The 17,844-nt window shown below is 36.9% G+C and overlaps 1 protein-coding gene across 26 annotated transcripts in view; it reads right to left on the bottom strand.

The window, feature by feature from the left end:
• Positions 1–17,844, bottom strand: part of NRXN1 (neurexin 1) — a 915,732-nt gene that overhangs the window by 520,834 nt on the left and 377,054 nt on the right. For all 26 annotated transcript variants that reach the window (XM_087930798.1, XM_087930804.1, XM_087930891.1 and 23 more), the window contains 2 exons: positions 16,868–17,306; positions 1,312–1,695 (listed from right to left, as the gene is read on the bottom strand). In XM_087930798.1, coding sequence (XP_087786924.1) covers positions 1,312–1,695; positions 16,868–17,306 — 823 coding nt within the window. The remainder of the gene's footprint in view (positions 1–1,311; positions 1,696–16,867; positions 17,307–17,844) is intronic.

Raw genomic sequence — 17,844 nt, 5'->3', positions numbered from 1 at the left:
TCTTCTTTACTGAAGAAGAGACTCTTTGCATTAACTGTTGTGATTGTTATATAGCTGTTTCTATTGTGCTCCTCTTTCCAGGACTAGAGACCTCTACTTCTTTTCCTTACTAATTTTATCATTTCATTTGTCTAGTCTAGTGAAATCTTGCTTTCACTTTGTGGGCCAAAGAAAACATATTGTTTCCTGAAAATCTCATATCAAAACCCTGTTGTATGTTTATAATCTATAAATTTTCTTAAGTATTCTCTTTGATATCCTGTGAAAACTGTAATCTCATTGTGAGTTACCTGCTTTGAAAATGAGTGTGGGGGTTACTATTTATTAGATCTATGCAATATGTCTTGCGTTTAGGCCTTTATGGTGAAGTGTTGCCATATGTGAGGAGAAGGCAATGGCAGCACAATTTGTCTTACTGAGATATTTCATTTTGATTCTGGGCTTTCTCTGGCACTTCCATACAGAGAAGCCCCTTCCAATTCCTGGACATTCTAGAACAGGCTCCCAAATTAACATTAAATAAAACAATACACCATATCCACTTCACTGTTTAGAGCAGGGATGTCAAAACTCACAGCTCATGGGCTGGATGCATCACATGCTGGTCACACCCACCCATTTTAATGAAGGGGGAAAAGTTGCAAAATGTCACGTGATGACAATGTGTCATTGACACCCCTGGTTTAGAGGTAGGAGGCCATATTCATGAAACCACATTGAAGCAGCACCTCATTCACATCTATTTACCTTTGAAGCAAACTACCCTTGCAAAGCTTTTTATTGTTGACAGCTTTATAGTTATAGTGTTGATCAAATATTATTCATAAATTTCATTATTTGTTTAACCAATACTACAAGGTATATTTGACACCTTCCTGATATTTATAATCAGCAAAATAAACCAGGCAAATTGTTCCAAAGTTTTAGAAGGCAATGAACAATACAGTATTATCATCGTTATATATATTGCATTAACAATATCATCCTTCCAACAAACCCTCCTCAGATACTACTTTTTGAAAGAAAAATAAAGGGAAAAAAATCTAAATCAGTTTGTTCTGTTCCGTAATAATTTGTATTTGAAGATTAGATCATTTTCATGGAAGTTTTCCTTTCTCAGTGGAATATTCTGTCCACTGCTTCATTCAGTGATTTATAGATTAATAATATTTATTGTCAACCAAATGATTGATCCATATAATTGTATGCAGAAAAACACACACATACATTAGATCAATAGAATGTATGTTACTGTTCCACTTTAATTCTGTCCTCATTCCGCAAACCAAAGGTCTGAAGACAGTGACTTACCTCGCTCACATGATCTGCCCAGGTAGCCTGTACCAGAGCAATCGCAGACATATCTGTTCCAGCCATCTCTGCATACGCCATTGTTTTTGCATGGGTTGCTTAGACATGGCTTTGCTGTTTCTCTTGAACAGGAGGGTTTCACCCCAGATGTGCTCTGGATTTCTGCCATTTGACGGATGTCTTTACTTTGTCCATCAATAAATAAGTCTCGAATACAGCCCACATAGCCATAATTTAATAGGGCTGTCCAGACCTCCGTTGGAAAGACAAGACCAGCTTTATTTTCTGGCAAACCTCCAAGATATAAATCATCATCTAGGTCCAAGATCTCACTTTCTCCTGGTGCAGTATACGGAGTTCGCATCGTGTTGACAGAAATGGTACCTATTTAGCAACAAAGCATAAGTAATTCATTTGAGACAATATATTTTAACTATTTATTATTGGTATTTATATTCTGTTTCCCACTGAAAGTCATCCCCCCCCAGTGATTATAATAAATACTTCTTATTGCCACATCTATTTAATTGGAGAAAAATGGAAACTTGAATAAATTAAATTAAAAAGAAAAAGAAATAACCTATTCAATTGTTATTACAAGAATTAATCACGTGGAATGAATTATAGTTCCATGTTCATTTGTTTCATTTGCTGACAAAAACAAGGCAATTTTCTACAATATATTTTTAAGAGGGTATATTGATTTTCTAACATGGTATATACAATACAAGATTGTGTGATGAAACCAATTTAATTCCTTTATAGCATATAATTTGATCATTTGTATTCATTAGTATCAAGATAGCACATTTTGTACTATGCTAGCTCCATACTTGGTTCTTTTGCTTTTAAGAAGTAAGAACATTAATCAATCAATCAGTCAATCAATGCACGAATACAAACACCATGTGAATAGGAGACAAAAATTATAACCAGCAAACTTCTAGAAGGATTATTCTTAGTTATGGGTGACTGGAATTTTATGAAATTGAAAACCAAAGAAATAATACAGATGTAAAAAAAATAGCAGAAAAAAATGAAATGAATGTTTCCTCATATGTTTGAGGAATTACATATCATAGTAATGAAACGTTTCCATTCCAAGTAAAATAACTTGAATGAAAAATGGCACTGAAGAACAATTCAGAATAATTTAAAAAAACTTAAAAAGTAACTAGTATGAGTATGAAAAAAGGACACTACTCGAAAATCAGTTGAGGTCCCCACAATTTGCTCTGTTTTATCAGAAGCTATCCAAACCAGGGCCTCCACTGTTATTTTCAGGATAGAAAATTTTCATGAGACAGGAAAACAGCTCTAGGATCAAAACATGATCACAAAATTTGCAGCTGATTCTTATATTGGAATGATTTGATCTTAAACATTAAATATGAATTTAGGCTAAATTTTCTTCTGTTCTAAGCACATTTACATAATTTATTTGTCCTGTTTTTAGGGTACATGGAGCAGCTATAGATGAACAATCTTTCACTGACATTGCATTTAAAATCATCATAATCTGTTATTTTAGTTATTTAACATTTGTGACACAGACTGCTCCTCCTAAAATTCTAAGACAAATAAGACCTGATTAAAAATGAGACATCTGAATGGATCAAACTCCTTTCCCCTAAACTTTTTAATTATTTGAAGAATTTTATTTTCATCAGTTTCTTAAATAATAGCAGAGTAGTTGAAGAATGTTTGTTTAAAATTATGCCTCAGGCCAGAGTAACCATGCTGCAAAAAATGTTAGTTACTCTACCCAATTTATTCAAACCTAAGCTTTGGAATATTTCCCTAAATCAAAATTGCAAACTTAAATATTGCCAATTGTATAGGCAGGATTTCAAAAATTTGCTTTCCTAAAAGTAAACTTTTGAACAAAACAGTCTGTAGTTTCTGAGGAGATATGCATAAGGCTGCAATAGATTTGAACTGTTGATTAGAACTATAGCCTTGCCACTAAACTATGCCAAACACATAGAAAATGTTTACAAAGTAGAGAAAAATGAAAAAAAGCAGTACCTAGGTCTAAATTTTTTCAAAGTATATATTTTAACTCAGATTTGTCCTAGTGTTTAAACATAGATCAGACAATAACTGAAATAATTATATAATACAGTACTGCCAGCTGGAGCTTTCCTCCAAAAGGTCTTTTATATCCTATATACAAACCTTCTTCATGCACATACACACCATTTTTTCCTAGTCATTAACATTTTATCTGAGAAAGCAAAAGTTGCTTTAGAAATTGATCCAAAGGAGAATTATGGAGAAATCTTCATATCCGGAGAAGGGTATCTTGCACTTATTAGGAATGAGCCTCTGAGATCAGTAAATCCTGCCTTTTCTTGTGCAATCATATCTCCAATGGTCTGAGGGAAACTTCCTCTTCCATTGTAGATCTCTGCCTCCTGAGAAATTGGAGAATTCTTCTTTCCCTGAAGAATCACTAATCTAATTTCATTGCCTACAAATTTGAAAGACATTTGTCTCCAGCTCTTTTTCAGTTTTAGCCATGAACCATGAAATGCAATATATAATTTTATATATACTTTTAATAAAAGGTGTTGGATATTGAATAAATCAACATGTTTCTGACATAGGAACCAATCATTGGTCCCAGAGTCAGAAGTGGGAAAAAGGAACTTGTGTCACTGGCTGAAGGCACATACAGCTCCCCTTTAAAAAGGAGCTGCCACAGCTTGACTTTCAGTGCGGTTTATGGAGCAATAAATCTGAGGAACCTCTCCAAGCATGTCCTGTGTTCTTTTGCCCATGACTTAACACTGGCAATGATGGTGGGATACTGAACAACAAAGGACACCACCAGTTCAAACAGCAGCCACGTGGCATTGTCGGCCATCGCAACTCAAACTGACCAACCAAGATGTCTGGAGCAAACATCTCACTGGCACCATTCAACCCAGCCAGAGAAGACTGTGATTCATACATGGATCATTTCCACATGTTCCTGGAGGTGAATGACCTACTTGGCCTCTCAGAACAGTGGAAAAGGGCTGTGCTCCTAATCCATTGTGGGCCTACCATATTCAAGATGGCCAAAGCCCTATCATCATCCAATGAACTGAAGACGATGGCCTGGCTGGAATTGGAGTGAATACTACAGGCACACTATGTACCCCAAGCATCTTCCCTAGTATGCCAGCACAAATTCTACTGATGGGACCAAAGAGAAGGAGAGAACATCAGCGATTTCATCACAAATCCGAGGGAAATCACCTCTGCCTGAAAATTGTGGATGATGCCATGAGAGACTAAGGGATATAACCCTTCAGAGCCAGTGTCTGTGCGGAGATTACAAATCTACCCTAAATAAGGCTTTGCAGCAGAGCACATACTGTTGTTGTGCAACAGTTGTGCAATAGATGCTGCACTCCTAGGCAAGATATTCGCTAAACTCAATTTGGCCCAGGCATATCAACAACTGCCAGTTGATGAAACTACAGCAGAAGCCCAGACCATAGTCACACATAGTTTGTGTTAAGCGTTACCCCAGGATTGTTCCAGAGCCTCATGGAGCAGCTTCTACAGGGCATTGAAGGAGTAGTACCTTATTTTGACAATGTCCTGGTATCAACAGGCAACAAGGAACAACTACAACAAAGACTAAGGGCGGTATTAAGCAGATTCCAGGAAGTAGAGTTGAAGGTGAAGAAGGACAAATGCCAGTTAGCAGTGGAAAAAGTGGAATTTTGGGGGTATCTAATCGATAGCTCTGGAATACACTCCACTGATGGCAAACTAAAAGCAATCAGGGAAGCCCCAACACCTAGCAATAAAACAGAATTGCAAGGATTCTGGGGGTTATTGAATTTCTATGATATTTTCTTGCAGCAGAAAACGATGATTACTGAACCCCTACATCGGCTACTTGATAAGAAGGCAGCATGGACATGGGGGAAAAAGGAAGAGAGAACATTCAAACAAATTAAAAAAATCTATTAACATCAGAAAGCATACCTGTCCAGTATAATGAAACTTTGCCACTAAGATTATCCTGTGACGCTTCACTTTTTGGAATAAGGGCAATATTTAGCCATTGTATGCCAAACGGGTGGGAAGCCCCCATTGCATATCACTCAAAGACATTATATAAAACAGAAAGCAACTACAGCCAGCTAGACAAAGAAGCACTGGCTGCAGTTGCTGGAATCAAAAGATTCCATGAATATGTCTACGGGTAAGCATTTGAACTCATAACCGACCACAAGCCTCTCCTGGATTTAATCATGGGGACCGACCCACACCACATGTTTTATCACTGAGAATGATGTTGGATGGACTTCCTCACCACCTATAACTACAAACTGAACTATAGACCTGGGAAGGTAATTGACCACACAGGCGCACTCAGTAGATACCCACTGCTGGAACCGATGGAAGACCCAGCACCAGGAACAAGTATGCTGCTAATAGAAACTCTTGCAAACACTCCAATCACGGTTGCCAAGATTGCGAGAGCTACTGCTAAAGTCAGGACATTGGCGCACATTTTGAACTGGGTATGGAAGGGTTGGCCAGTAAACAAGGTAGGTGAGGAATGCAAGCTGCTCGTGGTGAGACAGCTTGAGCTAATGGGATTAAAGAGATGCCTTCTATGGGAAAATAGAGTAATCATCCCCAAAACATTACAGAAGGACATCTTAAACACATTGCATGAGGGGCACCAAGGAGTGATAAAAATGAAAGCATTGGCCAGGAGTTATGTGTGGTGACCAGGAATGGACGGGGAGATCGAGACGTGTTGCAACATGCACACCCTGCCAGGAATCAAGGCCAACACTACATGCAGCACCAACACATGAGTGGGAAATGATAAAATGTGTTTATTTGACCACTTTGAATAAAACAAGCAAACAAAATTGGCGTAAGAAAAAAGCTACTTATCAAAGCATCACTACATTTTGCTTATTATTTCTCAATCAAATCTGTGATGATGGCATAATACCATCCTTTTGCAACAGATGCTTTCCCAACAGCTTCAACCAAATAGAAATACATGGGGGAGGGAGGGTGAGAAGTAGGGATAAAGTTATGGCTTATTTGAACCCAGAAGGCAGGGAGTCAGAGAGAAACAAAAGTTAGTGTGGGAAAAAAAGGGGGAGTCCACAAGCCCTGAAGAATACTAGCAAATGGAAATGTTGCAGTCTCAGCTCATCTACTTAAAGAACTAGGTAGCAGGGGCAATACTTCACTGATCTTGTCTAAACTGAGAACCTAAGTAAGGTTAGGCTTGGCTAGTGCTTGGATGGTAGGCCTCCAGGAAATACCAGAGGTTTAGTGGGAAACATCCTATTAGTAATCAAGGACCAATTCTGCATTTTTGCCAAGAAAAATGCATCGAGGTATTTATGAAGTCAGCAGAAACAGAGACTGCACCAAAGATTTACCTTATCAGGGAAAAAAAAAAGACCACAGCATTTCTTCAGTGCCTGATGGGAGCAAATGCTGAATGTGAAAGGGCCAAAGCTGAAAGTAAGGTAACAACTCAGTAATACATTATTCAAAACCTTTACCCATCTACATCAGAATCACAGTGAGATGGTTACCAGGAAACAATTTAGTTGCCTACTGTTTGTGGATCTGTTTGTTGCCTACTGTTTGTGGATTTAGTAAAACATTTTTTTTTGCTCTGTTCCTACATTTAGATGGAGGAAGCTTAAGCCTTGGAAACATTTGCCATGCTTCTTTAATGGAATATAAACAAATTTAAAGTTATTTTTGAAAACTAAAATTTATACTTAGTTAGACATTAAGGGTGATGACTTTCTGTCCATGCTTTTAATGTAGATGTGTGTGTGTGTGTGTGTGTGTGTGTGTGTGTGTGTGTGTGCTTGTGTGTGTTTCTGTGTTTGTGCATCTATCTCTACTCATATCACAATATTTCTCAGAATGCAGATACAGTGCCAAGCATATTATTCTTGCTCTCCTGAAGTTTGATCAATAATGGATTCTGGGAGTGCCAGAAAAAATGTAAAAACAAGAAATGCAGTGCAGTGCTAAAGGACAAAAGCAAAAGCACAACAGGTTAATAATCAAAAGCTCTTAGTGGTCCTTTTAAGCTCTGTGAAAGTGCACAGCAGTAAAATGCAGTTCTCATTAATTATTTTCTGGGACTAGCAATTCATCTGGGACAAGGTCTTGTATATCAGAACATACTTTTATTTTTTTAGGCTTAGGGCTATATTTGGTCTTTGAGTGATATATTAGGGGATTCACTACAAAAAAATAGGTGAAGCCAAGACAAATGAATTGTTGTGATCAGAATTGAAAATTTGATTTACTTTAAAATTAAAGCAATTTACTTAATCTGAGTGCTTTTTTAAAATATATTTTTCAATCAAATTCAAAGGTTTGGGCGGTCATGTCTAAGGCTTTGAGGAAAAGTTGTTTAGTTGCTAAAACATGTCCAACTCTTTGTGACCCCATAGACCATAGCATGACAGCCCCCCCTCCCCCAGTTCTCCATCATTTTCCGGAGGTTGCTCAAATTCACTTTCATTGAGTTAATGACACTATCTAATCATCACATCCCCTGCCATCTCCTTCTCCTTTCTCAACGTCAGGATCTTTGCCAATGAGTTCTCTCTTCTCATTAGGTGGGCAAAGCGTTTGAGCTTCAGCTTCAGAAACTGTCCTTCCAAAAATCAGTCGGGGTTGATTTCTTTTAGGATTGACTGATCTGATACCCTTGCAGTCTAAGGGACTCCGAAGAGGTTTCTCCAGCATCATTATTTGAAAGCATTGAGGGAGAGAGGTAACATGCAATTTTATAAATCATATCTAGGCAAAATTAACTGCCTCATACTGAGTCTAAACATTTACCTGTTTAAAAAAGATACTGCTGCATTTAATTAGTATTGCCACACAAAAAAAAAAAAAACCCAACCCAACAAGAACCCTCTATGTATCACTTCTTTCACCAGGCTATGGCTTTTGTCAAAATTTCATATGCATATGTAATCATCACATATTTCACAGGATCACAATGTTTTTAAAGTGTCCTCAGAGCAAAACCCTCTTCTACAAAAGCTCTAGAATTCCAAACAAATGAAATCCATAAATGACTTGAAACTTAAAACTGATATTTAAAATCAATAAATAGTTGCAGTTAGGTATACTAAATCTAAACAGAACAGCTTGCCCTTGGAAGTTGTGGAAGCGCCATCACTTCAGACCTTCAAAAAGAGATTGGACTGCCATTTATCAGAAATGGTGTAGGGTCTCCTGCTTAGGCAGGGTGTTGGATTAGATGACCTATAAGGTCCCTTCCAACTCTGATTATCTGTTATCTAAACGGCAGTTTTCTGTATCTCCTACATCCAGTTTCAATCCAGATTTTTGCAGCACAGATGCAGTAAATTCATATTGCTCTCTTTAGGTTTACCTTATATTATCTGTTTTCTTCCTGGGGAGTTTTCTCTGGATATTTAATGCCCACTTTTCCAATGGTGGAGCATGACAATGATGATGACGATCATCATCTTCATCATCATCTCATCACATCACATCATTTAAGGACAAAGGTGTCTTGATATCCATAAATATATTTATTTGCTGCACAACTGATTCCTAAGCTCATTCAGCAGATAAGGTAGCATACATTAACATCTGTAACGATCTTTGTATGCTTCCCATAGTCACTTTAAGTGAGATGAGCAGCTATACAATTTTGATTAATAAACAAAAGCTGGCTGGGTGACTTTGTACCAGTCATTTATTCTCAGTCCAATTTACATCACAGGGTTGTTGTGGGGAAAATAGGAGGAGGAAGGATTATTTGCAGCCTTGAGTTATTTATAAAGTAATAAAGAGGGGATAAAAAAAGCCAAATGAATAAAATAAAATAAAATAAAATAAACTGAGCCAGCTATAGAAGAGCTGTCCTTCCTGTGTCTTATTTAATATTTTGAAGGGACAGGAAGTTAAGAATTCTTTCCCAAGTTGACTGCACAGGAGAGGCAGTTCCTGCTCTGTGAAGGCAGTCCCAAGTTACTTTGGAACTTGTCTCCTGAACTAGCTATTCTGGGTAATTTCTGCCTTATCCCCAAATGTTGAAGAAGGTTGTGAGACATACAAATTGGGGTGAATCTGCTACTTCCATTAACTATTCATTTCTGGGCTTCTGACAGAAATGGCACTGGACGGTCTGGAAGATGATGTTCGTTCAGACCCAGATAAAGAAAGCATGGCCTTCTGGTCCTGTCAGTGAGACTTAATATATTTTATCCTTCTGGAATTCAAGGGAAAGCTGAGGATAGGAGGCCCTTTTCTATAGTGATTTCAGTTTATCTTCCTCTTTCATCTATACATTCATCCCTTCAAATTTCCTCCTTCTCAATAAACAGATGAGCATTACATCTTTGTGAATCTCTCCCCCAACATCAACATCCAGAAGAGGTGGAAGTTCTAGTATTTAGGAAGTTCTGCCTTCTAAACACCTTACTAGGATGAGGGAGAAATGTTAGTCAGTTAACATTCAGCGTTGCCTCCCATTTTCAGTTTAGGAATAGCTATTCCTTTTGAATTGAGTTTATTAAAGGTAGTCCTCAACTTACGATGACAATTGAAACTTTCAGTTCTTAAGTGAGACATTTGTTAAGTGAGTTTTGCCCCATTTTACAAACTTACTTGCCATAATTGAAGTTGGTAAGTTAGTGATCTGGTTGTTAAGTAAATCTGGCTTCCCCACTGATATTGCTTGTCAGAAGGTGGCAAAAGGTGATCACATGACCTTGGGACACAATAATGCTCTTAAGTATGAACCAGTTGCCAAGCATCTGAATTTTGATCACATGATCATGGGGATGCTGAAAAGGTTGTAACTGTGAAAAACAGTCATAAGTCACTTTTTTCAGAGCCGTTATTACTTTGAACGGTCACTAGATGAACCGTTGTAAGTCAAGGACTACCTCTATTTGAGCAGTGGAATAAAGGAATTTAGGAATAAAGCAGATATTCATGAGTGAACCTAGCTATCTCCTGTGAAGTTCTAATATGTGCTGAAATAGGCTATTTTTCCTGATTATGTTTTATTTGTGCATTATAAACAGTAGTTACAAGGGGAGGTGAAATAAAGATTGCTTTATTTATTAAAGATTGCACCGTGGTCATTTTTTTAGCTTCCTGAGCCTCAGAGAAGCCTCCTGGAAGCAAAAATGGCCTCACAGGAAGCTTCCCTGAGGGCAGGAGGCAAAAAAAATGGAGTGGGGGATGCTGCGCCCCCCCCCCAATCCATTTTTGCCTCCTGGGGCTCAAGGAAACCTCCTGTGAGCAAAAATGCCCCCTCAGGAGACTTCCCTGAGGCCCAGGAGGTCAAAAAACAGAGCGCAGGGGGGAAGGCGCTGCAAAGAAGAAGAAGAAGAAGAAGAAGAAGAAGAAGAAGAAGAAGAAGAAGAAGAAGAAGAAGAAGAAGAAGAAGAGGAGGAGGAGGAGGAGGAGGAGGAGGAGGAGCCAACTCAGTCACATGGCTACGCCCACCTAGCCACTCCCACCTAGCCACGCCCACAGAACTGGTAGTAAAAATATTTGATCCCTGAAATAGTCATTTATCTTCCATAGATGTTTTGCATTGGTCAGAAAGAAAATAAAAGTATGAAAATGGGCCAGTTTGGAAGAACCTGCTAGTGTGTTATTTGTGTTAACTTGAGAGAGGGAGGGAGGGGGAAGGAGATGGAAAGAGAGAGAGAGAGAAAGAGAAAGAAAGAAAGAAAGAAAGAAAGAAAGAAAGAAAGAAAGAAAGAGAAAGAAAAAAGGAAAAAAGAAAGAAAATGAATGATGGGGATGGAGCAAAATTTTGGGATGTCATGGTAAGTAATCCTATTTGTGATTTTAAAATGTGGGCAGCTCTGCAACTGCTCATCCATGAAAGAATGTCTGGAAGAAAACCTCGATAGTCCAAAATTTTAAACATGCTTACTATGGGTAAATATTTACAAGGCACAATAGACTTCAACCCACAGAGGGAACTGACTCTCAAGGAGTGGAAGCCTGGTGTTTTATTTGTTTTAAAATGATTGGTCATGACCTAAGTTTTTAATTGTTTACAGACATCTAGTTAGGGTTCCTATCCCCTACTTCTTGGGGTTCTATGAATCAGGAATAATGTGAAAAGTACTTGAATAAGTTGGAAAGTATCATATTGTTTAATACACACATACACAGAGATATAAAAATAGCCTCCAAATGGCATAAGGGGATAGAGAAAATACTTCCAACAATGAAATGGATATGTGTAAAATGCTACTTTGATTGAGACAGTGATTATTCCAAGCCTCTAATTATATATTCTGAAAAAAAGCCATGTGCCTCTTTCCACCCTATAATTTCTAGCACTTAAACTGGAATTCAGGTTTTAATTCAAAAATTCAATGACATTTTAGCTGTTAAATGTAGGTTTAGCAGTGAAAACAAACTGTTTACATAGCCTGTCTTACACTGGCATGTACAAGTAGAATTTGACCATGTTGAATTTCTTGTCTGATTCAAAAACACAATCATGATTTTCCAGATATTTGAATAGCAGCTTGGTTAATGAAATCCTTGTGAAGGGCTTCCTTATTTTTTCTTTTAACATTCTGAAGAGCTTAACAAAACATGAAAGTGCTCAAGCAGCCTCATAACACAATTATTAGTGCAATTTTGACAGGTTGCAAAAGCCACAGACAGCAAAGCTTTGCTGAATGCTTTTCTGGGATTTCCAACCTCTCATTTTCGCCTCCTCCTCAGTGCTTTACCTGCAAGGTTGGCAATGCAGCAACAGACAAACATTTCCCATAGGTGTGAGTTAATGAGCCTCTTCAATTATATTCATTATCTCAGCAATTTCATTTTAACAAGTCTGTTTTCTAAAACTGAGACTTGGCAGAAACATTATATCAGGCAGTAGCAGAGGAAATGAAAGGAAATAGGGACAGTATCAGCTCTGTTAAGATGCCACTTTTGTCTGAATTGTCCCTCTTCCATTGCTCATCTGACAGTCATTAGCATTTCCACTATCTATCACCATACTGCAGCAGAAGCAAGAAGGGGAGGGATGGCTTACTTTGGCTGCTTAGTAGTGAATGTCCTTTTCCTTACTACGCTAGTAGAATAACCAGTCAGTCACCAAACAGCTTACAACTTATAAATGAGCATGTTTCCATTTGTGATTAACTGCAATTTGTTGCTTCATCTGAAACAAATCAAGTTTCTTGTAACCAAATCTAGTTTAATACCAACTTGTTCAGAGAAATTACCTATAGTTTCAGATTCAAGCAAAATGACTGCAGTGAGATGAAAATGAAATTGATAACATTTCCATTTATGTCTTGTTTTGCATTTTGGCTGGAAAGCCAATCCATGGTGAGATAAACCAAAGACTTAAAAATAAGGCACTAAATGTTGTTGATGTGTGAATAGAGGAAGCAGACAGTAAGATTCCACATATGAAATGGATAGGCTTAAGATTCATATATAGGGCTTTTACTCTCTGACAGCTTTATTACTTATATACTTTTAAATAATAAGGTGTACTTTGGAAAATAATATGTACTAATATCTATGATTCTGATAATAAGACTGCCTATTATTTTCCCCCCAAAAGGTAACACAGAGATCCATACCCACAATCATGTAACTTTCTAAATTTTTATAGAATGTGACATTCTGTCGGTAAATGTTAACTTAAATCAGATCCTTTATATCTGGTCCAATAAAAGTTTCATCTCAATAAAGTCACTTAGACATGACCATTCAAACTGATAACTCTTTTGGAACTATTTCCTATTATGCTGATTTTTATTTGCTGATTTCTATTTGTCTCACTTGCAGTGTCATTCAGACCGCTGAAGGTCCTGCAAGAGATATGCTAGCTTGAAGTATTTGAAGAACTCTTTCAGTAGCTCAGACAAGAGGAAGGGGGATGAAACTGGCAAATGTTTTATCAGTTTTGCCTTATCTTGCTCGTTGGACAAGCCATTCTACTTAGTGTAAAATTTCTGGGTTCTTGTCTTTTCTTTTCTTTGCAGATTTTTTCGATTCAGAACCTGAGCAAGGCAGTGATGTTTGCTGCTTCTTCTGGCATTTCATATTAGCAGAAAACAATCTCTTTGCCCCTGAGATTTTGCATACGGAAATCAGCAATGAGCAATTCCTGAAGTCTGTAAAGAGCAATAGCAAGAGCATTTAGACTTATATATAGCTTCACAGTGCTTTACAACCCTCTCTAAGTGGTTTACAGAATCAGCATACTACCCCCAACAATCTGGGTTCTCGTTTTACTGAACTCGGAAGGATGGAAGGCTAAGTCAACCTTGACCTGGTGAGATTCAAACTGCCAAATTGCAGTCAGCCAGCAGTCAGTAGAGGTAGCCTGCAGTACTGCATTCTAACCACTGTGCCACTGTGGCTCTCATGTGTTTTTTTTTTTAACTTTTACTATTTTTAATAAAATGCCTAAAACTTCCTGAAGTTATATTAACCCAGAGACACTCATAAACCAAAATATAATACAGGACTTGTCTTCACACTAAAAAGAAAAACCAGGTAAACGGAGAAGAATATAATCCAATAAGCTAGTAACTTTTCCTTCAGAAGTTAAATAGCAGCCCTTGAAAGTAATTTCCAGTGAATGTGAGAATTTAAACATATACACATTCATAGCTACTATACTATTCCCTTCCAGGTAAGCAGTTTTATGTAATAGAAAAGGGAATAAGAAATAGGAAGACTTACTTTAACACAATTTACTATATGACTCCTTAACTTACAATTTTTGCAAATCATTTTTGCTTCCACTACATCTATAGAAGGGTGGGATTCAAATTTTTTAACAACTGGTTCTGTGGGTGTGGCTAGGTGGGTGTGGCCAAGCGGGCATGGCTTCTTTTTTTCTTTTTCTTTTTTGCAGCCCCCCGCCCCCGTTTTTTTGCCTTGTGGGCCTCAGGGAAGCCTCCTGGATGAAGCAATAAGACAGCAAGGGGGATCCCAGAACAGCTGATCATCGGAACAGCTGATCATTGGGAGGGGAAAAAAAGAAATACCTTAAGGAGTGACTGGGCAGGAGAGAATTCAGTCAGCAATGTTGGGCATGTGTGCGATGTTGCGCATGTGCAATAAGGACTGACTGGGCAGGGAGAGGAGGGGTGGGTAGAGAGGGGAGGGGTGGGTAGAGAGGGGAGGGGCCACCCAGGGGCATGATTTGCCAGTTCTCTGAACTGCGCAGAATCATAACCAGTTCTATAGAACCGGTCCGAACCAGTAGAATCCCACCGCTGCTCTATAGACTGCTTTATATATTGTCTTTTGTTTTTTTTAAAAAAACAAAAAACTTCTGAGTTCTCTTTTCCAGGATCTCATCAACTTTATTCAACCACAACTTTCCTGATCTTCTATTCCTCTCAATTTTTTCACTCTTCTTACATGTATTTGTTTTGCAATTATATCACACCACTATCATTTCACCTCTTTAGGAAACATTTCTCCAAGATATGTGAAAAATGAATTATTTACCACAGGCAGAACTATGAACATTATGGTACATAAAATTCATTCATTTATTCAACCAATCAATTTCTGTAGCTACCCAACTCAACTAAATGATTCTGGATGGCTTAAATTTTATAGTATAATAGAACATTCCCTGCAATATGATAAGTTTCTTTTAGTTTCATGTCAAAGTTGAATCCAAGGGTTCATTTAATAAATACAGTGTATATTTGAACATTCCCTGCAATATAAGTTCCTTTTAGTTTCAGGTCAAAGTTGAATCCAAGGGTTCATTTAATAAATACAGTGTATATCTGTAAGGAACAATGTAAATGCATATTTTATCTATCTCTCCCCCCCACAAATGTATATATAATTTATAATTCTTCACTCACTTTTTGCTTTAATTTTTAATAACTAATTTTCTGATCCTTATTCCATCATACAAACAAATATTAATTATATTTTTGTTCTCAGCTTGTTCTGCATACAAATATGTATATACATCCATACTCCCAACCAACACATTTCTAATATCACGAGCATTCCTTACACATTAATCCATAAATTCATTAAAAAACCCAATATATCTAAATGTTAAATGTACTGAACAACCAAGAAATTGTTTATTTTACACCTTGATCAATAATGAAATATTCACTAAGCATTCCATTTATTTTCACACATTGCTTTCCTCTATATATTTCAGTGATTGCATTTTGCAACCAGCCTTCAACTCCATAAAGTTTCATAATTCAAGCCTATTCACTTTATAACATATTTCTCCAAACCTACAAAGATGCAGTAAACCTTCTTTCACATTCATGTATTTTTCATTGCCTTGCAGAAGAGCTAAAATTCTACCTGTACACCTCCTGCCTAGCATGAAATTACATTGGTCTTCCTAAGTTTTGCTCATTATTGTCATTTTCATGAAAATTCTTCCAAGCATCTTCCCAGCCAAACTTAATATGGAGTGTTTCCTGTTTATTGATTATTTTCTCTTAGTAAAAGAGAATATTAACATTCATCCAGTTGCTAGGAATCAAACAAGTTACACAGCCATTCCATGAACAAACTATATCCACCTGTTGGCATTTCTCCAGTTATACTTTTTTCTTCCGTAGAAAACTGATGTGCCAAGAAGTGTGGAAAGCTTAGGTGTAAAATTTATGTGCTATTTTACTTGTTCTGATAACATTTTAGTTGAAAAATCCCACAAAATAAGTTGTGCATATCTCATAATGTAATATTTTGTTGTGGAAAACTATTCTCCTGAAACTCTGATTCAATTCTGATTTGATTTTTTTTTCCTCAGCAGAGATTAATCTATAAAATATATGAAGAACTTAATAGTACAACTGACAGCAATCAAAATGTAACTGTATTTTATCATACATACAATTACACCAATGATTTCTAATGTTTTATTCATATATAGATGCATTTCCTTAATGCATTATGATTCATTCAGTGCCAATTGTTCATTGATAATTTCTTTTTCAACAAAGTTTTGAAAAAATATGAATAGTGTATAACCACTAATGGATCAATTCTGTGCCTGAAGATAAATGAAATCATTTAATGTGTGATGTAAAGGATACTAATGGTTCACAAGTTATTTGTGTTGTTTATTAATTATTATTTTTATATTATTCTCCATAACTTTTTTGTGTTGGTGCAGTATATGAGAACTACATTTCCTATTTACTGAAAATACTTACAAAATAAATATCATTTGATTATCTGCTGAGTACTGTTCAAACTTTCCAACTTGTTCAGGAAGACAAAAAGATGAATATTTCATAATATAATTGCTTTGCTCCTCCAGAGTGATATTAAATACGCATTATTTTCTCTTGCATTTTTTATACTATAGAGCAGGGCTGTCAAACTCCTGGCCCATGGGCCAGATGCATCACGTGCTAGCCACACACATGCTTGGTTTAGCAAAGGATAAAAAAGTCCCAATACATCACATGATTCCACCGTGACAATGTGAGTTTGATACCCCTGCTATATAGAAGATTTAAAGTTCATGAGCATTTTTGTCAAAACTTACCAGATCGTCCATCTCTTTGAAAGTCAACATGGTACCACTCTCCATCATTCACTTTTTTCTGCAAAGCTTTTATTTTAATTGTTCCAGATCCCATGTCTAAAAGCAGGTAGAGGTGCCCATCAAGCATTTCAATGGCAAAGAAGTCAACTTTAACCATTTGTGGATGTTTGGCATCTTTCTGATGTCGTGGTTTGCCATGGCTGAAGAGAATCAGCCCATTGGGTTCAGTAGTGCGAAAGTCAAAGGAAATTGAGCCTGTTTTTTTGGCATTCCATTTAGGCAAAGAAATAAAGGATTCTGGTGTTTCAAAAGTGATTGGATCCAAGGTTGCCACATTTTCACATTTAAATGCCACGATACCATGGATCTTCATCTTAGGATCTCCTTGTTTGGCCAGTCGAGACAATTCCAGTCTTACATCATTGTTTTTATAAACAACCTACAAGCAAAGCACAGTAATTACCAGAATGGATTAAACTGTTATAGATCAGTCTGAATATTAATTATATCCTCACATTTTGTAAAGTTTCATGTCATCACGTTAAATAACAGATTTTGTAAATTTCACATAAATTAGAGCACGTCTCTCTTTTTCTCTGAAGCCAAGTCCCAAGCCTGAATTTCACATCTGGTTGGAACTCATTCTGCAATTATATTACAACAAAGTTTCCTCCATTTTGTCATTTATTCAGCTAAAAACATAGTACCACCTTAATGATTTTTTTTTCTTCCATCCAGTTCTTTTTATTAGGTATTGAACTAAAACAATAGCTAAATACATCTGTGGGACTGGAGCTTCAATTCTTTAACCCATCTCTCTGTAAAATATTACAACTTATTTAATGTGGAATAATATGCCAATATAATAGTAGCAGAGTGATGACCCAGGTGGGATACAGAACAAACACAGTCACAGAAAATAGGTGAAGCTCCTTTTATTCCTTCACTTTGCTTCCAAGCTCCAAATATCTTTGATG

This window comes from Pseudonaja textilis, chromosome 1 (genome assembly GCF_049901715.1).
Source record: "Pseudonaja textilis isolate UNSWEBS1 chromosome 1, rPseTex1.2, whole genome shotgun sequence".
In the NCBI taxonomy this organism is placed as follows: domain Eukaryota; kingdom Metazoa; phylum Chordata; class Lepidosauria; order Squamata; family Elapidae; genus Pseudonaja; species Pseudonaja textilis.
The sequence above is the reverse complement of the archived record's forward strand: the minus strand, read 5'-3'. Positions and strand labels throughout refer to the sequence as shown.